The sequence below is a fragment of the Mobula birostris genome, chromosome 21 (genome assembly GCF_030028105.1).
Source record: "Mobula birostris isolate sMobBir1 chromosome 21, sMobBir1.hap1, whole genome shotgun sequence".
In the NCBI taxonomy this organism is placed as follows: domain Eukaryota; kingdom Metazoa; phylum Chordata; class Chondrichthyes; order Myliobatiformes; family Myliobatidae; genus Mobula; species Mobula birostris.
Genome location: NC_092390.1, coordinates 59,255,957 through 59,283,402, shown reverse-complemented (window position 1 = coordinate 59,283,402; position 27,446 = coordinate 59,255,957). Strand labels below are relative to the sequence as shown.

The following is a 27,446-nucleotide window of genomic DNA, read 5'->3' as shown; positions in this document are numbered from 1 at the left end:
TAGTGTTTTTTCGTGTTGGTCTTGTCTTGTTTTGTCCTCGCCTCCGTGGGGTAAGTCAGGCCGTCTTGCCGTTGCTCCGCGGGGAATCATGTCTTGTCTTGTCTTGTCCTCGCCTCCGTGGGGTAAGTCAGGCCGTCTTGCCATTGCCCCGTGAGGGATCATGTTTTGTCTTGTCTTGTCCTCGCCTCTGTGGGGTAAGTCAGGCTGTCTTGCCGTTGCCCTGCGGGGGGGGGGGGGGGGTCATGAGTCCCGGTCCTATATCCTGTACCCAAGGAGGGGTCCCGGCTCTCTGTTCTGTGTGTGAGTCCAGGCCCTATGTCCTGTACCCAAGGAGGGGTCCCGACTCTGTGTTCTGTGTATGTGTCCAAGGTTCCATGTACCTGCTCTCCCGAGACCGAGGCTCTGTTTTCCATGTTCTTCCTCTCCCTAGCCCATGACATGTCCTTGCCTGGTTCTGGGGTCCGAGCCCGGGGCAAGACCCAGGTACTGGGTCCTTGCCCAGTCTCTGGCTCGGAGTCCATACCGTAGCCTCTTCATGTTGCCTCTAGTTTTGGGATCTGATTCCGAACCCTAGCCCAGACCCTTAGCCCCAGCCTAGTCGTAGTCCTGAGTCCTTGTCCAGTTCACTATTCCTGCTTCTGCATTGCTCTCCTGGTATCAAACAATAAACTAAATTTAATTAACCTTACTAGATGTGTCTTGCATTTGGGTCCACCCTTGCTCCCAGTGCCCCACCATTGTGACAGTTTCTGCTTGTTAATGTAGTACATGAGGAAAAGAATCCGTGACTTACTTTTGACTTTGGAAATCTATTCTCTGCCAATCCCTGTCACAGCAAGTGTCCCATGAAACAATGCTTTGTGAAGACTGTCAGATTGCCTGATGAAATAGTTAGGTCGAGATTGGATAGGCTTGTTTTGGTTAAAACTGTTATTTCTGTTTGGCTTTATTTACTTCCACCAATCAGTCATGGTTGAACTTAAGATGAAGAGCATTTTTATGTTAATTGGGTACAGTAATGGGTAAGGCAGGCGATTAGCTTGTTCCTATAAAGCTGCAAAAATAATTTAATAGTGTATTGTAACAATCTTTATCAAAAGTTTAAATTTACAAGGTTGCCACCAGTTCCCCAGTTACAAACAGCTAGCCAAATTTTCAGTGTTTAAAAATGGAATAGTGTTACACTGAACTCCATGTTTTGCTTTTACTAAATGTTTGTTATGCTTTTGTTTTTATTCGTCATCTGTAGACTGACAGAAGAAAACAGAAAGCATCAGGAAATGATTGTGGAGATTTGTGCAGAAAAAGACAACTTGAAGGATGAACTGAAAAAGCGTTCGGAAACAGAAAAGCAACATATCAACACGATAAAACTAGTAAGGCACTTACGGAACTATGAATGAAAATTTATTATAACGGAACTGATTTTGAATTATTGGTATGGTACAGATTACTGGAAAGGTGAGGCACATTTTAAAATTAGCTTATAAAAACTCTGATAATCCAGTGCAACTGGCACTGCAGTGGTGCCAGATAAACAATTTTGTTTTTTTTGAATATTTGGAAGTCACTCCTGTTAAATCTCTAACACACTATCATTTCACTTTTGTTTAACATGTTTCACAATTGTATAATAAACTTTTTAGTAAACCTAGTTAGCTTAAATGGAAAGGAAAACCGAACCCATGTTTAATTCAAAGAAAGCAGGAAATAAACCTTGTTCAATAATTCCTTCTCCTTCAATTCCCCACTGTGGCCTCTTACTTGCCTATCACTTCCCACTGGTGCCCCTCCTTCTTCCCATTTTCCATGGTCTATTACATTCCTTCTTCTCCAGCCCTTTGCCTTTTCCACTTATCACCTCCTGGCTTCTTACTTCATCCCCCCCACCACCTTCTTATTTTGGCTTCCTTTCCGGTCCTGAAGAAGAGTCTCGGCCTGAAATGTCGACAGTTTTATTTCTATAGGTGCTGCCTGGCCTGCTGCGTTCACCAGCAACCTTTATGTGTGTTGCTTGAAATTCCAGCATCTGCAGATTTCCTCGTGTTTGCGTCCTCCAGCATTTTGTGTGTGTTGCCCTGGCCATATGCCCAGTTTGAAGCCCTATCCCCAATTCTGGAACAGCAAGTGAGCCAGATGCCTAAACATCAGGATTTTTCAATCAGATATTGGATTTTTGGAGTTTGCTGTATCAACATTGAAGTATAAGAGACAATGATGGGGCTTTTGTGGTTGTAACAATGATAAAATTCTCTGTTTTTGCAGTTGTTGCTTGTAAAGCATTTATCACCTGCATATATGAAGTTAAAACAGAGCAATACACACAAAATACTGGAGAAACTCAGCAGGTCAGGCAGTATCTACCCACCCACCTTCCTCATCACAGTTTCACCTCTCACCTGCCAGATTGTACTTCTTCCTCTCCCCACCTTCTTACACTTGCTTTTGTCTCTTCCTTCCCAGTCCTGATGAACGTCGACTGTTTACTCTTTTCCACAGATGCTGCCTGACCTGTTGGATTCCTCCAGCATTTTATGTGTGTTGCTCTAGATTTCTAGCATTTTTCAGACTTTCTTGTGCTTTAACGAAGTTATAGTACTGGGAACCTGATTTGAGTTCATTACTTCATCTCCACAGGATGTAGCTGCAGTTGTGATAAACACAATATCCATGGTTTAATGTTAAATGTTGTGAATGAGCTTTAATGACATGCTAAATCGTAACTTCTTTTAAATAACCTCTCTTGCTCTGGAAACCTTATTTCATAACTGTGGGATGTTATTCTTTGCATTTAATATATTTTTTAAAAATTTATGGGTTTATGATATTTAAATTTCTAATTTCAATCTTATTTGTATGAACCCAGTTTTTAATTGTGCTTTCAATAAAATTGTTAATTTATTATTTCAATTCCACAAATGTTTCTTTCTATTTCCTTTCCTGTTAGGATTCTTTATTTTCGTTCTTTTGAGACTGCTTGATGACTTCATAATTTTTGATTGCCACAGATATTCTATAAATGGTGCCAGAGCAGAAGTCACTGAGAAAAAATATATGCCTACTAAATTTTAATGGCATTTTTATTTCAGATGTTCTCATTATGCATTGACTCCAGAATCTGGTCTAATCAGTTGGATTCTTGCAAATAAGTTGTAAGGATTTTAAATTAACTTTGGAATTCATTTTAAACCCTGTTCACTTTTCTCTGTCCTGGTGAAGAGAATCGATTTTACGTTTCTCTAATGATCTGAATAGGCAATTCTTGTTCTTCATATGAGCTGAGAGGATGAATGTGAGGATGCAAGGCAGCCAAATGTTAATGAGTTTTCATACAAGAGCCATTAATGAATTATCAAATGTTTTGTGAAAAAGTGTGAGAATTTCAAATTTGAGCCAAGCTACATGTGGCAGAGAACTAACTTTGTACTTCATCTGACTGAGTTTTACAAAATCTAGAAATAGCCTTTGAACTGTTTCTGCAGTTACCATCAAGTCCCTTTGCATAATCTTAGAATTTTTCCACCGATTTAAACCACAGATTTCTTCACCTTTCCTTTAATCATAGATTGGACTCTGCCCCAACTCCATAAGAAATTTCTCAGTTGCATATACAAAGACTTGACCATAGAAGTAGGAAATGCAAAAATGCAGATATATTCTAAGGAAAAAACAGGAGTATTCTACATGAGTAAACAGTTGACGTCTTAGCCTGAAACTTCGATTGTTTACTCATTTCCATAGATGCTGCCTGACCTGCTGGGTTGCTCCAGCATATTGTGTGTGTTGCTTTGGATTTAGTGTTCTGCAGATTTTTTTCCTGATTCTATATATACTGATTATTTAAAATGCAGGTAAATATTTTAGTTAATGCTGTTTTACAAGTTGAGCTTGTTGGACAGATAAATCATGAGAGAAACTAAGTTGGAGAAAGGTTTACCTTTCAAGCTGAGAACCTTATGGGATACTTCAGGGAGTTGGCAGTTTTCATGCTTTGTCTCACATTTACATTGAGAAATTGGATCCATTGAATCTCGCTTTATAATACAGGCACAGAGGCCAGCTATAGCTGTCTTCTCTAGATGTGACAAACCCCACTTGCTGGAGCAAAGCACATTTAAATCTCCTGTTTTCACATGAGATTCTAGGGTGAGTTATACAAACCATTACAATAAAAATATCCACAGCAATTTCACGAGGAAAGAGGATGTATAATTATTGTTTTCTGTCAAATGATTACTCTGATTTCTGAAGAACCATGATGATGTTAACATGTGTGGAATGTGCCATTTTGGATTGGTGATTTAACAAGCCTTCAAAAAGTGATAACTCCAAAAGATGGCACTCACCATTAAGGACCCCCATCACCTCAGGACATGTCCTCTTCTCATTGTTACCATCAAGTAGGAGGTACAGGAGCGTGAACACACTCAATGTTTCAGGAAAAGCTTCTTCCCCTCTGCCATCAGATTTCTGAATGGACATGAACCCATGAATAATACCTCCATTCTTTTTTTTTCTGCAGTCAGTGGTTTTCCCATGCTTTCACAGTCCTTCTCTACTTGGTTGTGGAAGTTATCCCTATGGCATGTGACTCTATGGGTCCTTGATATGCACTTCAGGGCGGTCAACAGCTACCAGCATTTGCTGGCAAATGCTGGTGTATGATATGTTACTGATACCTAAGTATGTGAATGTGAATACAGCACCCTGGTGGTGTCTCTGTGGTGAGCAGTGATCTGTGAAATATTGCAGGGATCTGTTGTAGCCACTTGGAAGGTTTCTGTGCATGGTAGATCAGAGTCAATGTGATCCCGATAGGAAAAGCTGTCCAGTCACGTGGCTGGAGGTCTTCCTGCAGCATACCCCATTGCTATGTGATGACAGCCCTGGAAAGCCTGAGTCTGTGAATATAATCCTTATCATAGCATGTGCTTTCTCTATTTGTCTCTTCTGTTGTTGTATTGCCTAGGCTCCATAATTGGAGCAAAATCCTTTTGCAATAAAGGTCATCAGACCATTTGCCTGTCTAGTAACCTGCTTATTAACTCTTAGTAATTCATGTACAAGGATGCATGTGTCCCTCTCAATCAACTACTCAGTATCTCTTAAGTATCAATGCTCAGTATAACTTTAATAAAATATTCTGCATTTCAGGGTTCTTTTTCTACAAAGTGGATTCCTTCACATTTCTACATTACTGTATATTTGAAGTACCTTGTCTTGGCACAGCCTGTCTATATTCCCTGAAGCCCCTCTGTGTTTTCCCCACAGTCTATATTATTACCTCAGTGTATGTTATGGACAAACATGGTTATGTAAGCTGGATTCCCTCATGCAAATCATTGATCGAGATCGTGAAGAGCAGTGATGCCAGTAATGCCACAGTAGTCCCAGCCTCCGAATGTGAGAATGTCCGTTTTATTCCAGCAGATTCCTGCCTCTATTCAAATGTCAGTCTACAGCCCAATACCATGTGCTCTAACTTTGTTTTGTAATATCTTGCATAAAAGGTTACTGAAGACTTTCTGAATGCTCAGTCATACCACAACTGCTAGTTCTCTTTTCCTTTCTACTGTGTACGACTTTAAAGAGTAGCAGATTTGTCAAATGTGATATTTTTCCTTGCATAAATCAATTTTGATTCTGCCCAGTCATATTGTAAGTGCAAGGTTGTCACTTTCTTAGTAATAGATTGTATGTCTTCCTTACTATTGATGTCAAGCTATCCAGTCTGCAATCTCAGATTTCATTCCTTTTCTGATTAATAGTGTTATATTCAGTACCTTCTAGCCTGTGATTTGTTCAAAATTCTGTGGAAATACAGACGATGACAACTAGTGAATCCACAGTTTCTTCTGAAACCTTGTGATGCAGGTTATTAGTTCAGGGAGCTTATTGCTTTTCAGTTCCATTAATTTTACAAATAATAGTTTTTCACAGATTCCTGTAACTTTATCATTCACACCTAGAACTGTTCTCCATTAATTTCTGGGAAATCTCTTGTGTCTTCCATGAAGTCTTTTGCTGGTCCATTGCAATTTTTTTTTTTGATTTTTGCCAATTCTGCTTTGCTTTCCTTGTTATTTATGGGGCTCTTTCTGAATTGGTGGCTATAAGAAGGACATGATTCAGCTCAAAAGAGTGCAGTAAAAATTGTTACCTGAACTGGAAGGCTTGAGACACGAGGAGAGATTGGGATATTTCTGAAGAGTGAAAAAAAGCTGAACAGTAACCTTTTAGAAGTTTATAATATTATGACAGGTAGATGGTCACTCATTTTCTTAGCAAGGGGAGTCTAAAGTTAGAGGGCATGTGTCTTAATCGGAGAGGGAAGGTGGGTGGGTATATTGAACAAGCTACTAGAGTTGCTTATAGAGGAAAGTACAATTATAATGTTTGAGGAACATTTGGCCATGTACATGGATAGGACAAGTCTAGAGGAAGATGGATCAAACACAGACCATGGGATTGGTTTAGTCAGTATCTTGGTTGGCATGCACAAGTCGGTGGAAGTGTTTGTTTCCTTGCTATATAACTATGAATTTATCTATGAATAAATTCTGAATTTTTCTTAATCCTCAAACTTTTCTTTAGGAAACATTTGATCTAATAATAAAAATAATAGTTATAACTATTATTAGACCAAATGCTACCAAAAGAAAAGCCCAAGGATTAAGAAAATTTCAGAATTTATTCATAGATACATCTCTCATGCAAACTGTCACTAGACCAATTTTTCTGTTTTTTGTTAATCTTGAAAGGATATATATTAGTTACGAACTATCTATTTATTATTTTAAAACAAGCCATTTATATGGTTTTCCAAATTTTCCATGGCCATCTCGAGCCTTATCCTTTTATAGTTTGCTTAGATTTAAAACTTAATTTGAGATTTATCCAAATCCTTCCGATATTTATTTTTGGAAATCTATCATATTATGATAACTTCATCAAAAAATTCCAAACCTATAGATTACTAATGACACACACAAAATGTTGGAGGAACTCAGCAGACCAGGCAGCATCTATGGAAAATAAAGTACAGTCGATGTTTTGGGCCAAGACCCTTGGGTTGACTGTACTTCTTTCCATAGATGCTGCCTGGCCTGCTGAGATCCTCCAGTATTTTGTGTGTGTTGTTTGGATTTCCAGCATCTGCAGATTTTCTCTTACTTGTGATTAGATTGCTAACGAACTCGTACTTTTTCGTTAAGTACATGAGAAGTACTTAAAGTTATTCAGGCTACAAGGGAAATAACTGTAATACAGTCATGAAAACATATTATTTAATCCCCATTAACTTGTGATTAAAAATTTTCAATCGGCTTACAAACATATAAAACACAGAATTGGCAACTCACCATGGATTCACTTATCTCTTGTAGATGGAAGCCAAAGTTGAAAGCCTAATGGAGGAAATAAAAACCACGAAGGAAAGACTGATTTCTCAGGATGCTGCGGCCAAAAACGCCATTCAGCAATTGCAAAGAAATCTGACTTTTCAGATAGAACAAGTAAGAATGTCTTCAATATAAGATGTATTTTTAAGTTGTAGATTTTTGTTCAAAAATAATTATTTTGATTTATTTGTTCTCTGATGAAAATTTATCCATCTTGCCCCACAGCTTTGATTTCCCCCAGCTTCTCTTGCCTTCTTTCTGAATATTGTCTGCACATGGGTCCAATTGGGTACATGGTATTTTGTAAAATATCCTGCTCTCTGGATTGCTCTGTTAATTTTATAAAAATATCAGTTGGCAGGGTGGAAATGCGTCTCTACCAAAGGAGGTGTAAGTCACTCCTTCCCTCTGTTAGCCTGTAAGTCACCCTTGGGCAAAGTGTTGCACCTGCTTAGCCCCTACCCCCACCTCCTCCCACCCCCCGATCAGGGTTACGTGAAGCCATGGGGCAAGTGGTGGATGGTCGTATGAGCAACTGATGCATATTACAAGTCCTGGTTGTGCGATCAGAGACATCAGGCAGACAATCTCTGAAGACTCGATAACAGCTGGGGTCACCCATCTTGCCCAGAAAAAGGCAATAGCAAAGCGCTTCTGTGGGAAAATTTGTCAAGACCAGTCATGGTAATGGAAAGACCAGGATCACCCACGTCATATGACGTGGCACATAACTAACAAGTGAATAATAATGTATTTCTATTCTTTAAATAATTTTAACTTGACTGTGGTGAAGCTTCTTGGTTTGCCTTTGTTTGATATTCACGTTTATATCCATGGAGTTGGTAAATTCATCATCCAGTTTCAGCTATCATTTTAAGTCTGGAAGTGATTTGCACTCCGAAGGGAAATGTGCTCTCTTACAAATCACATTTGATTAATGCTTGAAATTTAACAGGTGTTGAAGTATCTATTAGCAATATGTAATCCCTTTGTTTAATGAGGGACTTTAGTGTATTAAAGAGGTTGATTTTAACTGCTGCATTCCACATGTTTGAAAATTAGGTAAGCTAGTATCATTAACAGCATACACTAAAGTTACACATTCACTTTCCCATGGCACAATTTAATCAAGTTACTTTGGTTAGTTTGGTAAGTGGATTATTAACTAATTACAAAGGAGAAGGGCAGATATTATGTTTGTTGAGCAATGAATTTTCTAAAAATAATGATTGCACAATCATTCCTTATGCAAATTTTGAATTATTTAAGTTAATAAGGTTGAGTTGATTTTAGTTTTGTTAATACTAAGCATTGATGCAAACATGGACCTGAATTCCAGGGGTGAGGTCAGCGTGATAGCAAGGCTACTTCTGATATAAATAAATTCTCATTTAGTAAACATGTATATATGGTATATAGTTAAATGACAACAAATTTGACTTAATTACGTGTTGTCAGGGCTTCTGTAAAACTGGGGTCAAAAAGAAAACCTTCCATTGGTTGCTGCTATAATTTGGACAAAACAAGGTGATTGGGAGTGTTGGAGAGTAATTATCCCATCTCCCCGATAGAAGTGCAGTAATTCCTTGGGGTAGTATCATAGGCCTGGCCATCTTCAGCTGCTTCATCAGTATCCTTCGTTCCATCATAAACTTGGAGGTCGGGATGCATGCTTATAGTTTCACAGACAATCACCATCTCAGCAAAGAAGAATCTGTACATCCACTCTTGATGTTCAGTAATATGACATTGTCTGAGGGTGAGAGGGGTTGTCACCCTCGACCAGAAACTTAATCGGACTATTAATATAAACAGCTAACAGAACAGGTTAGAACTTCCTGCTGGCCAAACATTTTAATTCTGATTCCCAGTCTCGTTCCAACATATCGATCCTTGGCTTCCTTTTGGGCCAGGATTGAGGAAACCCTCAGGGTGGAGGAGCAATATCTTATCCAGGTAGTCTCCAACTTGATGGCATGAATATCAATTTCCCTCCCCTCTTCCTGTATTCCCCACTTTGACCTTTTACCTCTTCTCACCTGCTTATCACTTCCCTCTGGGTCCCCTCCTCCTTCCCTTTCTCCTATGGTCCACTCTCCTCTTCTATCAGATTCCTTTCTCTCCAGCCCTTGACGTTTCCTACCCACCTGGCTTCACCTATCACTTTCCAGCTAGCCTCTTTCCCCTCTCCTCACCTTTTTATTCTGCCGTCTTTTCCCTTTTTAGTCCTGAAGGAGGGTCTCAGCCCGAAATGTCGACTGTTTATTCATTTCCATGGATGTTGCCTGACTTGCTGAGTTCTTCCAGCACTTTGTGTGTGTTGCCTTGGGTTGCTTTTATAAGCACCTATCAAGGGTTGGGTATACTCATCTCCTGATTCTCCTGACACTCAAATCACCACCATCAACAAGTCTGATGTGTGATTATGGTCTTTCCATTTGACTGAATGAGCAGAGCTTGATATGATCGGGATAAAGCAACCTGTGAGAATGACACCATTTGTAAACATAGTTTTCTTCTGCAATCAATTACCCACATTAGTGCTGTGGACCATCTACAAAATACACTGTCAGTACTTACTTCAACAACATCTCCTAGATCTTTGAAAGTATATATCAATGTGGAAGTGTATTATGACAATTTACATCAAAGATTATTCAGCATCAACAGGGGTCTATTCCAAATTTACTAATGACATAGAGGAAGATCATTTGATCCAGGGGTCCCCAATTTTTTTTGCACCACGGACTGGTTTAATATTGACAATATTCTTGCGGACCGGGGGGTTGAGGCGGGGGGAGGTGTTAGTCAACAGTGGGTTTTTCAGGGAATAAGGAAAGGTGCAGCTGACTCATATGGTTTCATATCGCCAAATCATAGTTTCCTCGCAGCCCAGTAGCATGTGCTTTGCGGCTCAGTACCGGTCCATGGCCTGGTGGGTGGGGACCACTGATTTGACCCATCAAGTCTCTGCCGGTTCTTGGTAGTATCTCATTTCTTCCACGTATTCCTTCTTGCATGCCAATCAATTCCAATCTGATTCTCCTATTGGCCGCCTGTATTAGGCGGCTGTGAGGTAACAGCACTATCTGCTGCACCATTAACTACCCCGTGGTACTTTGAAGAAAAGTAAGGAATTCTCCCAATGTACTGGTGAAATTTGTCTCTTAACAATTCATATTACAAAAAGTATCTGCTAACTATTAATTTCCACTGCTGATATAGCCATTTTGTTATCTTAATTGTTTTTGAAGATTACGTCAAAGGTTAAGCTTGATTGTGGGTTATCGATTTAATCATTGTTGAGGCGAGCAGAGACTTTGAACTGAGAAATAAATGATGATTTGCTGAGCAATACTCTGGAGAGTGCATTAGGGCTAGTTAAAATTTTAATTATAAATTCGTCTTGGTACATTTTGCTTGTTTCGTTTTCCTTGATCATGATTTGTCTTTATTCCAGATGTCTGTAACTGCTTATAATGTGGATAATTAATAGAAATGCTTCATTTAGCAGTGGTCTAATTCTTATTTTGAAAATTGTGAATATATACAGTAGTGTGCAAAAATCTTAGGGGTGTGTGTGTGTGTGTGTGTGTGTGTGTGTGATAGAGCCAGGGAGCCCAAGACCTTTGTGAATTGTAGTAATTTTATGTATTTCACTGTATTGCTGCAAAAAAAAATTCGTGACATATGTAAGTGATGATAAACATGATTTTGATATGTGTCTCTATTGTGAACTGAGAGTGGGAAGGGGGCAGAGAGAGGGGAATCGTGGTGGGGAAGGGAGAGTGGAGGGAGTGGGAAGCACCAGAGAGACATTCTGTAATGATCCATAAATAAATTGTTTGGAATCGAATGACCTTGCCTGGTGTCTCAAGGCTGAGTGTGTCTCCGCTCATGCCACCCTGCATCCCTGGTGCTTCTTCTCTGCCACGTGTCCCACACCCCTTCCACGTCATTCCACCTTCGCCATTCCCAACAGCCTTTGCTCCGTGGATTTACAAACTCACTTTCCGGTCCACATTGACAAATACAGTACTGTGCAAAAGTCTAAGGCACCCTGGCTATATATACTGTATGTGCTGAAGACTTTTGGATCACACAGTAATTTTGTCCAAATTATGTTTACATTCAAGCTTAATTTGCATTGCTTTATTTTGTGAATGTTAATGAAATATGTTGTTTCAGTTTTCTGTCTTTAAAAAGCAGACTTGTTATTGGTTGTGTTCTTACTGTATAGACTAACAAAAAATGTGAAGAGGCTCGACAAGAAAAAGAAGCCATGGTAATGAAATACGTTCGTGGAGAAAAAGAGGCACTTGATCTTCGAAAAGAGAAGGAAGGGATTGAAAAGAAGTTACGTGATGCAAACCGAGAGCTGGAGAAACTGACAATGAAGACCAAGCAGCTCACACAAGAGAAGACAAGATTGCAACAGCTATACGAGGCCAAGGTAATCTGTCAAAGTCATAGCTTCATTCTCGAGGGAGATGCGGTAAATTAATTGTAGAAATGCTGACCTCAGTTATTAAAGAGGAAATTTTCCCTCTTTTGATTTCTAGCATAATATCTATCCAGAAGGAGTCTTTCTTTCTTTAGAGGAGGTTTTTCTCTTCAGAATATGACAAATTCTTGGAGTACAGTTTTATGCCCAGGAGTTGTCTCCCACTTTGAGCCTTTGGTTTATACACCTGTTGTATAAAGGGATAATTTTTCCTAGATTGCTGTTCATGGGTTATCTTTCACTTTATTACATAAGGTCTACATTGCAAGGTTGACCCTAGTGCCAAAGCATGCTGTGCTCGTAGCAAAACTATAGTGTTCAGTCAAAAGAAAATTTAACAGCTTTTTTTTTGGGAAACTAAGGAATGCTGAGTTGATCTGATATTTGTTAAAGCTTTGAATTGCACCTTTTATTACAGCAATTTCATTCACTTCCATGCATCCATTTAGTCATTATTGACTCATCAAAGGTTGAAGTACATTTATTATCGAAGTATCTATACTATAAAGAACCTTGAGATTTGTTTCCATACAGGCAGTCACAAAACAAAGGAACCCACTCCAGCAATGGCCATAGATCAGCTTGTTCCTCACTCTCCTGCCTGTGCCCCAACACCTTGATTAAGCCTGTACACACCACGCCACAACCGTCCGCACCTCCGAGACTTTAATTCATGCTGCAAAAATGCCAGCTTGTACAGGCATACCCTCATTAGAAGTTGCAAGCCATTTTGCAGACATTATTGGTGGAAAAAAAATTGAATAAATTGGCAAGGGAGCAAGAACGTTTACACAAATGGGACACAGAACGTGAACTAATATGCGATTGGTTAAGAGTGGCTCAGTGCGTTTGTAAAGCGCTTTCATTGGCTGATTGAATGCTTAATTGTGGCTGCTCTTGAGGAGATTTAACTGTTGTTTAGAATGAATTTTTATCATTTAAAACAAATTGAATAACTAACGAATCAGCGCTATGTAGGTTAGTGTTATGCGGGGTCTGAGTGTATATATGCAAACAATAAAACTGCTCAGTATATTGGGAATACTGATAGGGTGAATATTTTCTTTATTTATTTCAGATTTCCAACATCTGCAACATGTTATTTTGCCATACGTACTTTAAAAATCTGTATATGTTTTATGGTTGCAGGAAGGGGAAGCCACAAGGCTCAACAGAGAGGTTGAAAAACTGAAGGAAGACATTAATTCCAACATCATCAAAGTGAAATGGGCCCAAAACAAGTTAAAAAGCGAAATGGATACACACAAGGTTTGTCAAATTTTTGCAAGTCTTTTTTATAATCATTTCAGCTCTTTATGCTTCTAGACCAGGGAGTTCCCAACCTTTTTTATGCCATGGACCAATACCAGTAAGCAAGGGGTTTGTGGACCCAGGTTAGGAATCACTGCTCTAGAGGTTAATGTCAAAGGAACATTAAAATCTTTTAAATACGGATACTTTACTGTTTATTCATTTCCATAGATGCTGCCTGATCTCCTGAGTTCCTCTAGCATGGCATGTGTGTTACTCTGGATTTCCAGCATCTGCAGAATCTCTTGTATCTTCTCAGAATGGTTGCTAATGGATGGGTGTGATCAAAAGCCTAGAAATGATGAGGCACAAATATTTATAGAATTGTAGGACTAGAAGGGACTAGGGAGTAGAACTGTGGAGGTGGTTGAAATCATTGAAATTAATTCAATCTCAATAATTTTAAAATATTTATTATTTTCAACATTAAGTTTAACACTGGTATAAACACACATGTTCTGTTGCTTACTCTGATTTGTAGAATCAATTGAAAGTGGTTGTCAATGTCTCTGCAGTAGAAATCACCAACTGTCCTGTCCCTCTCTCTTATTGACTTTCCCACCCAGGATGATGATGAAGGTTAAACAACTCCCATATTTGTTACAGAATGTTGATACTTTGCCTATTAAGTTTCTAGTTATTTGCAGAACTTGCCCATCAGACAAGGGGCAAATCTTTCTGGTGAATCCATCCCTTCTCATATTGACCCTATACACTGAATAGAGAGCGCTTGATTCTGTGTCTTTGTATAATTTTGCTGAAAGAGAAATGTTGATGAGAAGCAGAATAGGCCTGAGATATTTCCTTGGGGGACCTCAGAGTTGGTGGTTGGGATGTAGGAGAAAATATGATGACTCTATAAACTATGAACTATTTAAATAAAGAAATGAATTATTTTATTAATACATATGATGCAAATATATAATCTTTTGCTTTGTGGAAGCGAATGTTAACCTTGTTGCTGCAGAAGGTTGAGTTGAATGACTTGATTCTATAATATCATATGAAAAAAATAATGATTCAGGCACCACGATAGCGTGGTGGTTAGTGCAATGCTATTATAGAGTTCAGAGTTCATTCCCATCATCCTCTGCAAGGAGTCTCTGTATGTCCAGCCCAATGGAATGCGTGGTGGGTTTTCTCTTGGTGCTCTGGCTTCCGCCCTCAGTCCAAGGACATAGTAGGTAGGTTAATTGGTCATTGTAAATTGTCATGCAATTATGTTTGATTAGGTTAACTTAGGTTAAATCAGGGTTATTAGGAATTGCTGGATTGGCAGGACTCAAAGGCCAGAAGGGCCTACTCTGCACTGTATCACTAAATAAAGAAATGAATTATTTTATTAATACATATGATGCAAATATATAATCTTTTGCTTTGTGTAAGCTAATGTTGTTAACCTTGTTGCTGCAGAAGGTTGAGTTGGATGACTTGGAGTCACTGTGGCAGGGAAGTCTGAATGTAAGGATTTGAACTGGAATTAGAGGAAACCTGGATTTTGGAGATTACATATCTTACTGGGATAGAGTTTTGCACTGAGGATTTGAAAATATAGGATTTTAGAAAAATCAAATCCTGCACTCTTAGGATTCACTGTTTAAAACACTTTAGTTATCAAGAAAGAAAATAGACTTTTAGTGTGAATATTGAATAAGTTTGCATTAAAAATATTGCATTTTAAAAATAGATAAATTTTCAAATTCACACCAGGGATTCTTGAGCAACATACACTCAATGCTGGAGGAACTAAGCAGGTCAGGCAGCATCTATAGAGAGAAATTATCTGTCATCGTTTTGGTCCAAGACCCTTCACAGGACTGGAAAGCAACGGGGAAGAAGCTAGAATAAACTGTCAAATATATTGGGCCCCTTTTATCCCCTCATTCTGTTTTAGTTTCTTGACAAATCGGACTGAATAATTTGCATTTCTGCATTGCTGCTTTTATCATTCATTACATTTTCAATTTACACTATTTTCTAACCTGACTATATTTTGCATCACCACCAGATGGCACTATAGGATTTGGGCACCAAGTACGAATGACTGCTTCATTACAGAATTGTTTTGCTTGTAGAGTGATTACATGTTTTGCAAATGACATCAGGAATAATGTCATATGGTAAAGTAAAAGGGAATCATTTCATGATAATAGGGGGTACAAATTTTACTTTCAACATGTTTTAAATGTTTGTATTTGCTAACAGTTGGAGTTGAGTTTGGTTATATTTTGAAAGGAAAATGTTAAAATGTATTTTTTAATGTTAATCCATAACAATTATGGTTATTTAATGGAGTCTGTAGAGTTGATTCCTGACCCTTAAAACACATTGTGTTACCTTTTTATTTACCAGTTGTCCTTTACTCTTCCATCCTTATTAAAGTAACATTTATTAAAATTAAGTCATGGCTTTGTATGCATGAGAAACTGAGAGGCTAATTATATAAATTGAAAATCAAATTATACTTGCTTGGAAAATTAAGTGTGCTGTCTTATTAATAATGCATAATAGAGTTTGTGAAAGTTTATTGGAACTATCCATCTCAAATTACGCATATTCCAACTGGATTGTATATTAAATCCACAAAAATATTTTGCTGACCACCTAAATTAAGGACAAATTTCTCAGAATCTGATTTATGATCTCTGCATGTGATTATGAAACTTCTTCTGTGGCAGCAACGTAGTGCGAAGACATAACAGTCTACAAATTACAAAAACTAAATAGTACAAAGAAAAGGAATAACAAGAAAGTGCTCATGGGTTCATGAATTGTTCAGAAATCTGATGGCAAAGGGGAAGAAACTATTCCTGACTCATTGACTGTGTGTCTTCAATCTTCTGTACCTCCTCTCTGACGATAGTAAAAAGAAGGGAGCAAGTCGTGGGTGGTGAGGATCATACCTTCGTGAGGCAGCACATCTTGAAGATGTTCTTAATGGTGGAAAGTGTTGTGTCCATGATGGCGCACGACCCTCGGCAGCCTCTTCTGATCCTCTGCACTGGCGCCTCCGTGGACAGTGATGCAGATGGTAATGCAATACAGATGTACTCTCCCAAGGTACATCTGTAGAAATTTGTTAGAGTCTTTGGTGACATACCAGATCTCAAGCTCCTAATGAAATATAGCCACCTCCTTCTTCTTAATTGCATCAATACTTTGGGTCCAGGGTGGATTTCTGATATGTTGACACCCAGGAACTTGAAGCTGCACAATCTTTTTTTTTTACTGCTTATCTTTATGAGGACTGGTGTATGTTCTCCTGATTTCCCTTTTCTGAGGTCCATCATCAATTCCTTGGGCTTACTGACATCAAGTGCAAGGTTACAGTTGTGGCATCGCTCAACAAGTTGATGTGTCTCAGTCTTGTACGCCTCCTCATCACCATCTGAGTGAATTTATAGATGGCATCTGAGCTGTGCCTACCACACAGTCATGATTGTAGGAAGAGTAGAGCAGTGGGTTAAACACACATCCATGAGGTAGGTGCATTTGTGTTGGTTGTCAGAGAGGTAGAGATGTTACTTCCAATCAACACTGACTGTGGTCTCCTGATCACAAAGTCAAGAAAACAGTGGTAAAGAAAGGTACAGAAAGTATAGCTTCCGGTCAAGATGACACCAGCGTACAACGCTCCCTCGGTTGACATCTTCCAGATAGCTGATGAAAATATCATTTATCTTCTTTTACGTCTATTTTCCACCTTAAATGTTTTTCTGGGACTGTTAGAGCCTGTAATTTACAGTTTGAAGATCGTTTGAGTGATCCACCGCTTTGTTGTCTCCAAGAAGATTCCAGGAATCTAGCACAGCCGTGATGCAAAGGTACTTTGAGATGGGGGCGCGAACTGATTTCTAACTCCATTTCGCCGGTTAAAGCATCCATTAATCGTCGATTAAAGCATCAAGGAATATTGAGACATTGAGGTGAATGCGGAAGACGAGCGAGAGTCCAGCACAGACTGCCCTCCTTTTGACCGCTGCAGGAGAAGGAACCTGTGAGCAGCCTATCATTGTGTGGCTCACTGTGGCAGTTGGATTGGCCTCTCTCCCCTCTCTTTTGATGAATGTCGGTGATAATGATAGGATGGTGTTGTGCTTCTGTGTTTATGCATTGGAATATTGTGTTTATGGACTGTGGACATTTTCAATTTTATGGTTTTTATAACCTGTGTTATTAATCACCTGTTTCTTTTCTGTTTTGTTGTGCAAGGGGAGGGTGTTTGGGGGTTGATGTTCTATTGTGTTCTGTTAGTTTTTTTGGGTGAGGATGGGGTTGTTTTTTGGGGGGTCGATGTTCCTGTTCCATTTTGTGTGGGGCCAGGGGGGATTTTGGGTTGATGATCAGGATGCTGTTCTTTTTTGTGTGGGGGGGGGATGGGTTTGATGTTTCTTTCTGAATGGTTTTCATGTTCTTGTGGCTATCTGGAGAAGACAAATTTCAGAGCTGTATACGGATATATGCTTTGATAATAAATGAACCTTTAAACTTTTTGAACTTTGAGACACCCAGGTTTTGAGGCATGTTATTAGTATTGACAGAATGGTGCTGTTGAACAACAAGTTTAATCGATAAACAATAGCTTTATGGATGTACTGTGGTCATCTGCATGCTCCAAAGCAGAATAGCGAGCCTGTAAGATTGGATCTGCTGTAGACCTGTTGTGATGGTAGATGAATTGCAGTAGGTCCAGGTTCTTTCTCAGGGAGGACTTAAGCCTAGTCATGACCAATCCCTCAATGTGAGTGCAACTGGGTGATAGTCATTGAGGCATCTCACCTTGCCCTTCTTGGGCGTCAGAATGATTGCTGCCCTTTTGAACCAGGTGAGAACCTCAGACTGCAGCCATGAGAGGTTAGAGATGTTCTTGAACACTCCAGCTATTTTTTTGGTACATGTTTTCAGTACCCGACAAGGTACATTCTCAAGGCCTGATATCTTGCTGGGTTCCTCTTGAAGGATATTTGGACATCAGTCTCCAAGACAAAACATCTTACAGATTGACCACTGATTTTCTGGCACCCTTGATTCCTGAGCCTTGTTGGATTAATGTTTTTGCCAGATTAAAGGAAGTCGTCTAATAATAATGGCAAAAATGGATTGTAGAAGCTTAAAAACATCATTAATTAAACTTTTAAAAAATGTAAATTTATTAATTACTGTAGTTATAAAGAGTGTTGCTTCTTAGTTATCTTTTTAAACATTTTATCCAGGCGAAGTTGTTTCATGTGTATTGATCTCTCTCTCTGTAATTTTTCTTGCATCAAACAAGAATTCATTGGCTCTTGTTCCATCATAAAGGGACGTTTTTCTGACTCTGATTAAATCACCCAACAGCTCAGTTAACTTTGTCACTAGTAAATCTTTCAGTTTCATCCGTTTCATCATCATTGCTGCCGTGTTCATCACTTGCAGTGTTTTTAATCAGCGTTCAGAACACTGTCTATAATTTCAGAGTCCGTAAGGTGACACACAACGGGTGTTTTGTTGTTGACAATCATCCACTCACGTAGATTTTCTTCATTAACACTGCTTGCTATATCTTTGAAAGCAGGTCCTGTAACACTTCTTGCGTACGCAAGCAAATCACGAACAACTACTTTCTCCTTTGGTACATGAAATCTTGTAAAATTATCATCAAGCTTTTCTTCAGGCACATTATCAAACATTAAGACAGGTCACAACTTATGCTAGCCATTCTTTAGTGTTGAAGGTTCTACCTTTTCCCACCCTCGAGCAATGAATCAAGGCATATCCTTCATGTTAAATTCTTTAATAAATATCTGTACAGAATTGCCAGCATTCACCTCATCCATAGACGTTTCATGAAAAGTGAGCGATACTTGACCTTTAGAGAATGCAGTCTTGGGCTTGGATAAGCAATGTACAGTTTGATGGTAAATACCCTGTAAAACATTATTCTTACACAGGTGTTCAACTTTGGGGTGAGCTGAACAATTATCCAAAAATAAGAAGAATTTTGCAATCTTCATGTAGCCCTACAGATTTGTAATATGCTCTGGCTTCCGGCACGAAATATTTTTCAAACCATTCTAACATAATATCGGTGGTAATCCAGCCATTTTTATTTGTGCAATATGTTGCTGGGGAAGTTTTTAACCCCTTTCAAGATTCTAAGGTATTTGTTTTTTCCAATCACTAGTGGTGTACATCTGTGAGTACCTGCTGTGTTGGAGCACTCTGTCCTTGGATTGTTTGAATCCTGTGGGATCTTTGTCTCCTGTTGCTAATGTTTTCCTAGGTGTGCATCACCAGTGTAATGCAGTTTCATCTGCTCAGGACTAAGGTTTCATCAGCTATGAGTTTAGCAAATTGGAACGTGTACTCGGTAGCTCCTTCATGGCTTGCAGACACTCTATGTATGGAAATTCTCTGAAGGAATCTTAAACCTTTGAAGCCATCCTTCCCTATAGTCATGTGTTCTAATGTTCACATGTTCTAATTTACGTTCTTTATGGAACAACTTAGTTTGGTTCATCATACTGCCCAACAAGTCGGCTCCATCATTCTGACACTGGTGAAACCATTTAATGATCACTTGATCATGCTCAGTGCTCTTACCAACTTTCATAGTTTTTCTAATGCTCATTTGCCTTAACGAATCACTGTTTGCATAGAATTGTATTTTTTTTCCTCTTTGGTGCTTTATATCATACAGAATTGACAAACCAATGCCATATAAGTCACACAGCTTATGCACAGAAATAGCTTGGTCCAGTCTTCTCAACATTTCAACCTTCTCTTGGATTGATATGGACTGATGTTTACTTTTGACGCCAACATAGTACTTGCAGTTATCTTAGAAGCCATAGCTGGAGTTAAATTTACATAAGATAAGCAAAAATAAGCACAAAATATTGGGACTACCACCAAGAAGTGCAATGTAAATAATAAAAATAGCATGCTTCTGTAAAAATGAGTTTTGTAACAGTGCCATCTGGTGGCCATCCAGTAAACTGTGTCTTGTAATTTCATCCAAATTAAAAGAGGTGCTGAACCATCAATTTCAAGAAAATTGGTGGTCAACCTGTAGTATTATTGAATGCAATGGGAACTTATATTGAGGCTATGTTATTTTCCCATTCAAAGTGTGTAAAAATGGTTGTGAGCTTCCTACCAGGAGAAACCTAGCAGCATATCAGGTTTAGTGGTGCTTCATATACCCCTGATGTTTTTAGGTTTTGTCTGGTATGAAGTAATGGCATTCAAACCCTACCACAGCTTTTGTGCACCTGATTGTGCCTCTCTAGTTTCGCATAGAATTTTTTTTTCACTCTGGCGTTGACCTTCTATAGGTTGTACCTGGACTTCTTGTAGGATTCTGTGATTATCAGTGTCGAATGCTGTTGATCTAGCCCTCAGCAGATTGTGAATCTCCTGCTTTATCCAGGGCATCATATTATCATCAGCAGCTTTTATTTATAAAGAATACTTTCAGAATATATCGTTCATTATAAAAAAGCATTTCAGAGCCACCAGTTGAAGTGTTCATGCAAATAATTAAAGAATTATTATAGTTATTTGTTGAAAATAAAAGGCCAGAAGGTGAGTTTTAGGGGAATTTGAAAAGAAAAAAAAAATCAGATTGTATGAGTAAGGTTAATACATTTAGGGTTTATAGGGAAAATCGATGGATGTTTTATCACCTGAATCCAGGTTATGGGAGCAAATGTCAGTTGGTTAACAAGGGAAGAATGTGCAGTAATGTGGTTAAGGGCAAATTCAACATGATGATTGTGGAAATATCACCAACGGAGCATTTTGTACAAGTTTACCTTGTGTTCTTTTGAGGCTGATAGATGATTTGGAGGGCTTGACAAAAGGGATCAAGTGCCTTAATTTAGCGGGACAGTTTCTTTTAATGACAATTCCAAAACGAGATTGTGCAGTAAAATTGGAGAGACTCCATTTAAGATGAAGCCAAGATTATTTCCCCCAGAAGACAGTATGAATTTGGGACATTGCTCATGGAGACAATTGGAAGAGAATTAAGCAAATTTGAGCTGTACATTCTAATGTTGATATGTATGTAAACGATCTCAGATCTTTTACATGAATGACAGCTAAAGATCTGAGAGATTTATTGTCAGGCTGCAAGCCATAATGCTGCTTCTTGTAGCTGGAGAACTGGGAAGTAAGGGTTTTGTTTTTTTTACTCAATACAAGAGACTTAGCCCTTTGGAAATGAAATTAGGAAAAAATTAAACCTTTGGCATTTTCTGCTCTAAAGAATTGTTTGTGCTTTTATTGAACATATTCAAAAGTGAGGTTGATAAAGTTTTGGACATAAGGAAGTTGGAAGGATTAATTATGACATGTGACATGAAATTTATTGCTTTGTGGCAGCAACACAATGCAAAGGCATAACAATTTCTAAGTTACTGAAGTAAATAGATAGTGAAAACAGAAAGAAATAATGAGGGAGTGTTCAACACTTTATGAGCCATTCAGAAATCTTATGGCTGGGGGAAAGAAGCTGTTCCTAAATCATGAACTATGGGTCTTCAAGTTCCAGTACCTCATTTCTAATGCTAGCAATGAGAAGCGATTATGTCCTGGCGAGGGTTCTTAATGATAAATGCTTCTTGAGGCACTGCATCTTGCAGATGTCCTTGAGAGCATGGAGGGTTGTGCTTGTGATGGAGCTAGCTGAGTATATAACCCTCGGTACCGTCTTGTGATTCTGAGCATTGGAGGCTCCATACCAGGCTGTGGTTCAACCAGTCCAAATGCTCTTCACCATACATCTATAGAAATCTGCAGGAATCTTTGGTAATAGACCAAATCTGCTCAAGCTCCTAATAAAGTGGAGCTGCAGTGTGTCCTTCATGATTGTATCAATGTGTTAGACCCAGGATAAATCCTTTGAAATGTTGATGCCCAGAACTTGAAGCTGGTCACTGCTAACCCCTCAATAAGGCCAGGTGCATATTCTCCTGCCTTCCCCTTCCTGAAGTCCTGAAGTTATTTGGTCTTGCTGACGCTGAGTGTGAGATTCTTATTGCAACACCATTCTACCAGCTGATCTCTCACTCCTGTATGCCTCCTTATCGCCATCTGAGAGTCTACCAACAACAGTGGTTTCATCTGAGAATTTATAGATGGTGTTTGTGCTGGCCACACAGTCATAAGTGTAGAGAGAGTAGAGCAGTGGGCTAATCCCACATCCTTAAGGTGTGCCCGTGTTGATTGTCAGCAAGGAACATATATTATCACCAATCCGCAATGACTGTGATCTCCCAATAAGGAAGGCTAGGATTTGGTTGCAGAGGGAGGCTCATGGGTCCATGTTTTGAAGCTTGTTGTTAGTACTGAGGGAATAATTCAGAGCTAGCTGAAGAGATTGTAAGGCATTAGTAATGATCTTTCAAGAATCACTAGATTCTGGAAAGGTTCCGGAGGACTGGAAAACTGCAAACAAATGAAATTACAGGGCTACTAGCTTGACTTCAGTGTTTGGGAAGATGTTGGAGTCCATTATTAAGGATGAGGTTTTGGGGTACTTGGAGCCATGTGATAAAATAGGCCAGAGTCAGCATGGTTTCCTTAAGGGGGAAATCTTGCCTGACAAATCTGTTGGAATTCTTTGAGAAAATAACAGGCAGGATAGACAAAGCAGAGTTACTGGATGTTGTTTACTTGGATTTGCAGAAGGCCTTTCACAAGGTGCCGTACATGAGGCTGCTAAACAAGATAAGAGCCCGTGGTCATACAGGAAAGATACACGCATGTATAGAAGATTGGCTGACTGGCAGAAGGCAAAGAGTGAGAATAAAAGGGGCCTTTACTGTTGACTAGTAGTGATCAGCAAGTGCCGATGTTGATTTTGCTTCTTTTCACATTATATTTCAATGATTTGGATGATGGAATTGTTGGCTATGTGGCTATGTTTGCAGACAAACGATGATAGGTGGAGGGGCAGATAGTTTTAAGCGGCAGTCTGCAAAAGGACAGACAAATTAGGAGAATGGGCAAAGAAGTAGCAGATGGAATACAGTGTAGAGAAGTGTACGGTCATGCATTTTGGTAGACAGAATAAAGACCTAGACTATTTTCTGAGCTGGTTAGAGTTATGCTTAGAGTTGGGGAGAAGTTTTCAGAGGTGCAAAGGGTCTTGAGGGGCCTCATGCAGGATTCCATTAAGATTAACTTGCAGGTTGAGTTGGTGATAAGGAAGGCAAATGCAATGTTGGCATTCAATTCAAGAGGCTAGAATATAAGAACAAGGCTTTATAAGGTATTGATTGGACTGTACTTTTTAGTATTGTGAGCAGTTTTTGGCTCCTTACCTAAAAAAAAAAGAAGCTGTGCTGGCATTGGAAAGGGTCCAGAGGAGGTTCACAAGAATGATTCTTGGAATGAAATGGTTAACATTTGATGGCTTTGGGCCTGTGCTCACTGGAGTTTGCAAGAATGAGGGGCAATCTCATTGAAAGGCCGAGATAGTGGATGTGGCCAGCAGGGGATTCTAAGACCAGAGGCCACAGGCTCAGAATAGAAGGTCGTCCATTTAGTTACTAGTGAATATTATTGGTTTATAGCAATGCTGGACTCCAGGGTGTTTTCCGTCTCTGCTGGTTCTTTGTTCCCGTCACGGGGTTCGTGACAAGAGTAAGGGGGCAAAAGTTTAGGGATAACACGAGGGGGAACTTCTTTACTCAGAGTGGTAGCTGTGTGGAACGAGCTTCCAGTAGAAGTGGTAGAGGCAGGCTCAATATTGTCATTTAAAGAAAAATTGGATAGCTATATGGACAGGAAAGGAATGGAGGGTCATGGGCTGAGTGCAGGTCGGTGGGACTAGGTGAGAGTAAGCATTCAGCACGGACTAGAAGGGCCGAGATGGCCTGTTTCTGTGTTGAAATTGTTGTATGGTTATATTTCGATCAGAGTGGAGGAGGAATTTGTTTGGCCAGAGGAGGCCAGCCAAGTCATTGGGTAAATTTAACCTGAGAAGGTAGAAGAATGAGCTTGAGAGGGATAATAAATCAGCCATGATGAAATGGTGGAGCAACTTGATAGGCTAAATAACCAAATTCTGCTGCTATGTTTTATGGTCTTATAATGGTGTTGAATGCCAAGCTGTAATTGTTTGTCTTGCAGTTGTGAAGTAGACAAGTGACAGGATCAGCCAGGATTTTGTTGAATGACAGGCAGAGCAGTTCAAGTGCCCTATGGCCTACTCTGAAGATTTTACTTAATCGATGTGGAGAACTGGGTGAAGTTGTGGAAACAGCAGACTAATTTTTTTTTGATGGAATTCTATACACTGTTGGAAAGTTGTATTAATGGGGCAGGAACATGGCTTTAAAGATCCTACAGTACACAAAAATATTTATTATTTTTCCCCTCTAGGTTATCACTGGAATACCTGATGGTTTTTAGCACAGGTTGTCATTTTAAGCTTTAAGCAAAATGATCCAACAAGAGTGACAATGAAATTCATAGATGTATATCTCAGGGCTCTAATAAATAGCTGTAGACTTCAAAAGGTGAAGTGGGCATCATACAGCTGATGAAAATTTGTGATGAAATGTAAGTAGAGATAAAACTAGAATGAAGAATGAGGATAATGTATATCACCCATTCCTTAAAAGTTGCAGAATGCACTGGGAGTAAGAGGTTTACATCTTTAAAGGTCATTAGACATACTAAGAAAGTAGTTTGAAAGAGAGCAGATGGGACCTGGACTGAATGAAGACAAAGTGTAGAAGAAATTAAATTGTGTGTATTATTTATAAAATACTAATCCAGCCAAAACTAAAATCTCATGTCCATTTTTGGAGTGATGTGTTTGGTATATTGAGAAGGTGTGGGAGAAGAGACAGGAAAATTTCAGCAAAAATATTACAGCGGTGCTCAACATCACAAAAAGCAGTAAATCATAGTAAGGAGAGAAAAACATTCCGCTTGTCGAAAAGAGTTGAGAGCCAAAGAACATAAGAGCTTGTAATATAGTTCCAAAATAATTTTTGAAGCAGATTGGAGAGTCTTACTGAGTGAGGTTGAAGGGTATGTGGGTGCGGGGGCTGTACTAAACTTTAAGGAACAAGGATGGACAAGAAATCAAAGTATGGGCAGAAATCTTTTGGGAACAGTAACCATAGTTTGGTAAGTTTCATGGTAGTCATGAAAAAAAAAGGTAAGATTTGTCCTCAATTTGGGGCTCTAAACTGGGGGAATGTAGATTTCAGTTGTTTGAGGCAGCACCTAGTGGAAATAGGTTGAGGGTAGCTGCAGCAGGGGAAAAGAACATCTGACAAATGGGAAGCATTTGAAAGCATGATGATAAACAGGTTCTATGGTGTTTCTTTGTTTTGTAGCTATCTGCAATAAAATGAATCTCAAGGTTGTATAGACATACTTTGATAATAAATGCACTTTGAACTTTGAAGAATTCAAATTCAGCATGTCCATATAAGGGTAAGATACAAAGAGAGCCTTGGTTAACATGGGATAGTGAAGGTTAGATGAGGGAAAAGAAGGAAGCATAAGCATACCGTATATCAGGTTTCAGAAATGGCCCTTAAATTTGTCCTTTAAGGTTTATAGGGAGTATGTAGGAGGGAGCTTAAGAAATTAGGAGGGCAAGACCTGCCATGAAATGATTTTGGTAGGAAAGATTAAAGACCTATGTTAGAAAGAAGAGGATATCCAAGGAAGGAGTAAGCCCCCTCAAGGACCAAGGATGTGATCTGTGTGTGGAGCCAGGGGATTTTAATGAGTTCCCAAATGTCTCAAGGGTATTCAGCAGGGAGAAGAATATAGAGGCTGGAGAGTTGAAAGAAACTAAAGGCTGATTTATACTTCTGCATCAACTCGGCATCGCCGCGAACCCTACGCAGCGCCTACGTGGAACCCTACGCTGTAGCCTGACGCGCACCTCTCCCAAAATGTAACTATGCGTCGCGGCAACACAGACCGAACAACTGTGATTGGTCTGCTTGGTAGCATCGCATTTCCTCCTACGCTGCAATAGCTTCCCATTGGGCAGGGAAGGAACTCTGACTGCAATGCTTTCCGTAAAGCTTTGCAGACCTCCGAAATTATGGAGGACACATTTCGCTTTTACGAAAAAAAGATGCTCACTGTAAACTTTACCCCATGAAGCCTTGCATGGGCAGGTGTGTGCACATGCGCGACATGCTCGAATTGCAGAGCGATGCAGACACACCGACGCACAAGTATAAATGTTTACAATGTGCGTCGGCCACTTGCGTAGGTTACGGTGTCGAGTTGATGCACAAGTATAAATCAGCCTTAAGCTGATACTCTAGAGCATGTCTGTATCTGGAAGGAGGAACTGTTAGAAATATTGAGGCACATAAGAGTGGATAAATCCCTAGGACATGAGGACCTGAGTTATAGGGAAAGGCTGTATAGGTTAGGGTTTTATTCCCTAGAATGTAGAAGATTGAGGGGAGATTTGATGGAGGTATACAAAATTATGAGGGTCGTAGATAGGGTAAATGCAAGCAGGCTTTTTCCACTGGGGTCGTGTAAGACTAGAATTAAGGTCATAGTTTCAGGGTAAAAGGTAAAATGTTTAAGGGGAACATGAAAGGGAACTTCACTCGGAGGTGAGAGCGTGGAACGAGATGCCAGCATAAGTGGTGGATGCGGGATTGATTTCAACATTTAAGATAAATTTGGATAGTTACATGGATGGGAAGCATATGGAGGTCTGAGGCCTGGGTGCAGGTCAATGGCATCAGGTAGGTTAATGGTTCAGCACATAGTATATGTCAGAAGGCCTGTTTCTGTGCCGTATCCCAGGATGCTAAGCAAACAGGGCAGGAGGTTGTTGGAATTCTGACAGAGAATTTTGCATTTTCATTAGCCACTGGTGAGGTGCCAGAAGTCTGGAGGATAGCTAATGTTAACCCCTTGTTCAGAAATGGAAGTAGCGATAAGCCTGAAAGCCATAGGCCAGTGATGCATACATCATGTGGGTCAGGAAGCTAAAGTAGAGAGGGTTTAAGGATGCTTTTTGACTGGATCTGTAATAAGTTGTGTACCTCGGGGATCAGCATTGGAATCTTTGATAGTCCAGTTCAGGTTTAATTGTTATTCAACCATAAATGAATACCCATGAATGCAGCCGAACGAAACAGTGTTACTCCAGGGCTAAGGTGCTAAACACAGTACTAACAGTCATACACAGCATAAGGCATATCACATATAAGATATCAGTAAAATACAGCCCCCCCCCC

General features: G+C 39.4%; 1 protein-coding gene across 5 annotated transcripts in view; it reads left to right on the top strand.

The window, feature by feature from the left end:
* Window positions 1-27,446, top strand: part of ccdc186 (coiled-coil domain-containing protein 186) — a 112,918-nt gene that overhangs the window by 33,763 nt on the left and 51,709 nt on the right. For all 5 annotated transcript variants that reach the window (XM_072239579.1, XM_072239576.1, XM_072239578.1 and 2 more), the window contains 4 exons: window positions 1,250-1,376; window positions 7,386-7,514; window positions 11,641-11,853; window positions 13,054-13,173. In XM_072239579.1, coding sequence (XP_072095680.1) covers window positions 1,250-1,376; window positions 7,386-7,514; window positions 11,641-11,853; window positions 13,054-13,173 — 589 coding nt within the window. The remainder of the gene's footprint in view (window positions 1-1,249; window positions 1,377-7,385; window positions 7,515-11,640; window positions 11,854-13,053; window positions 13,174-27,446) is intronic.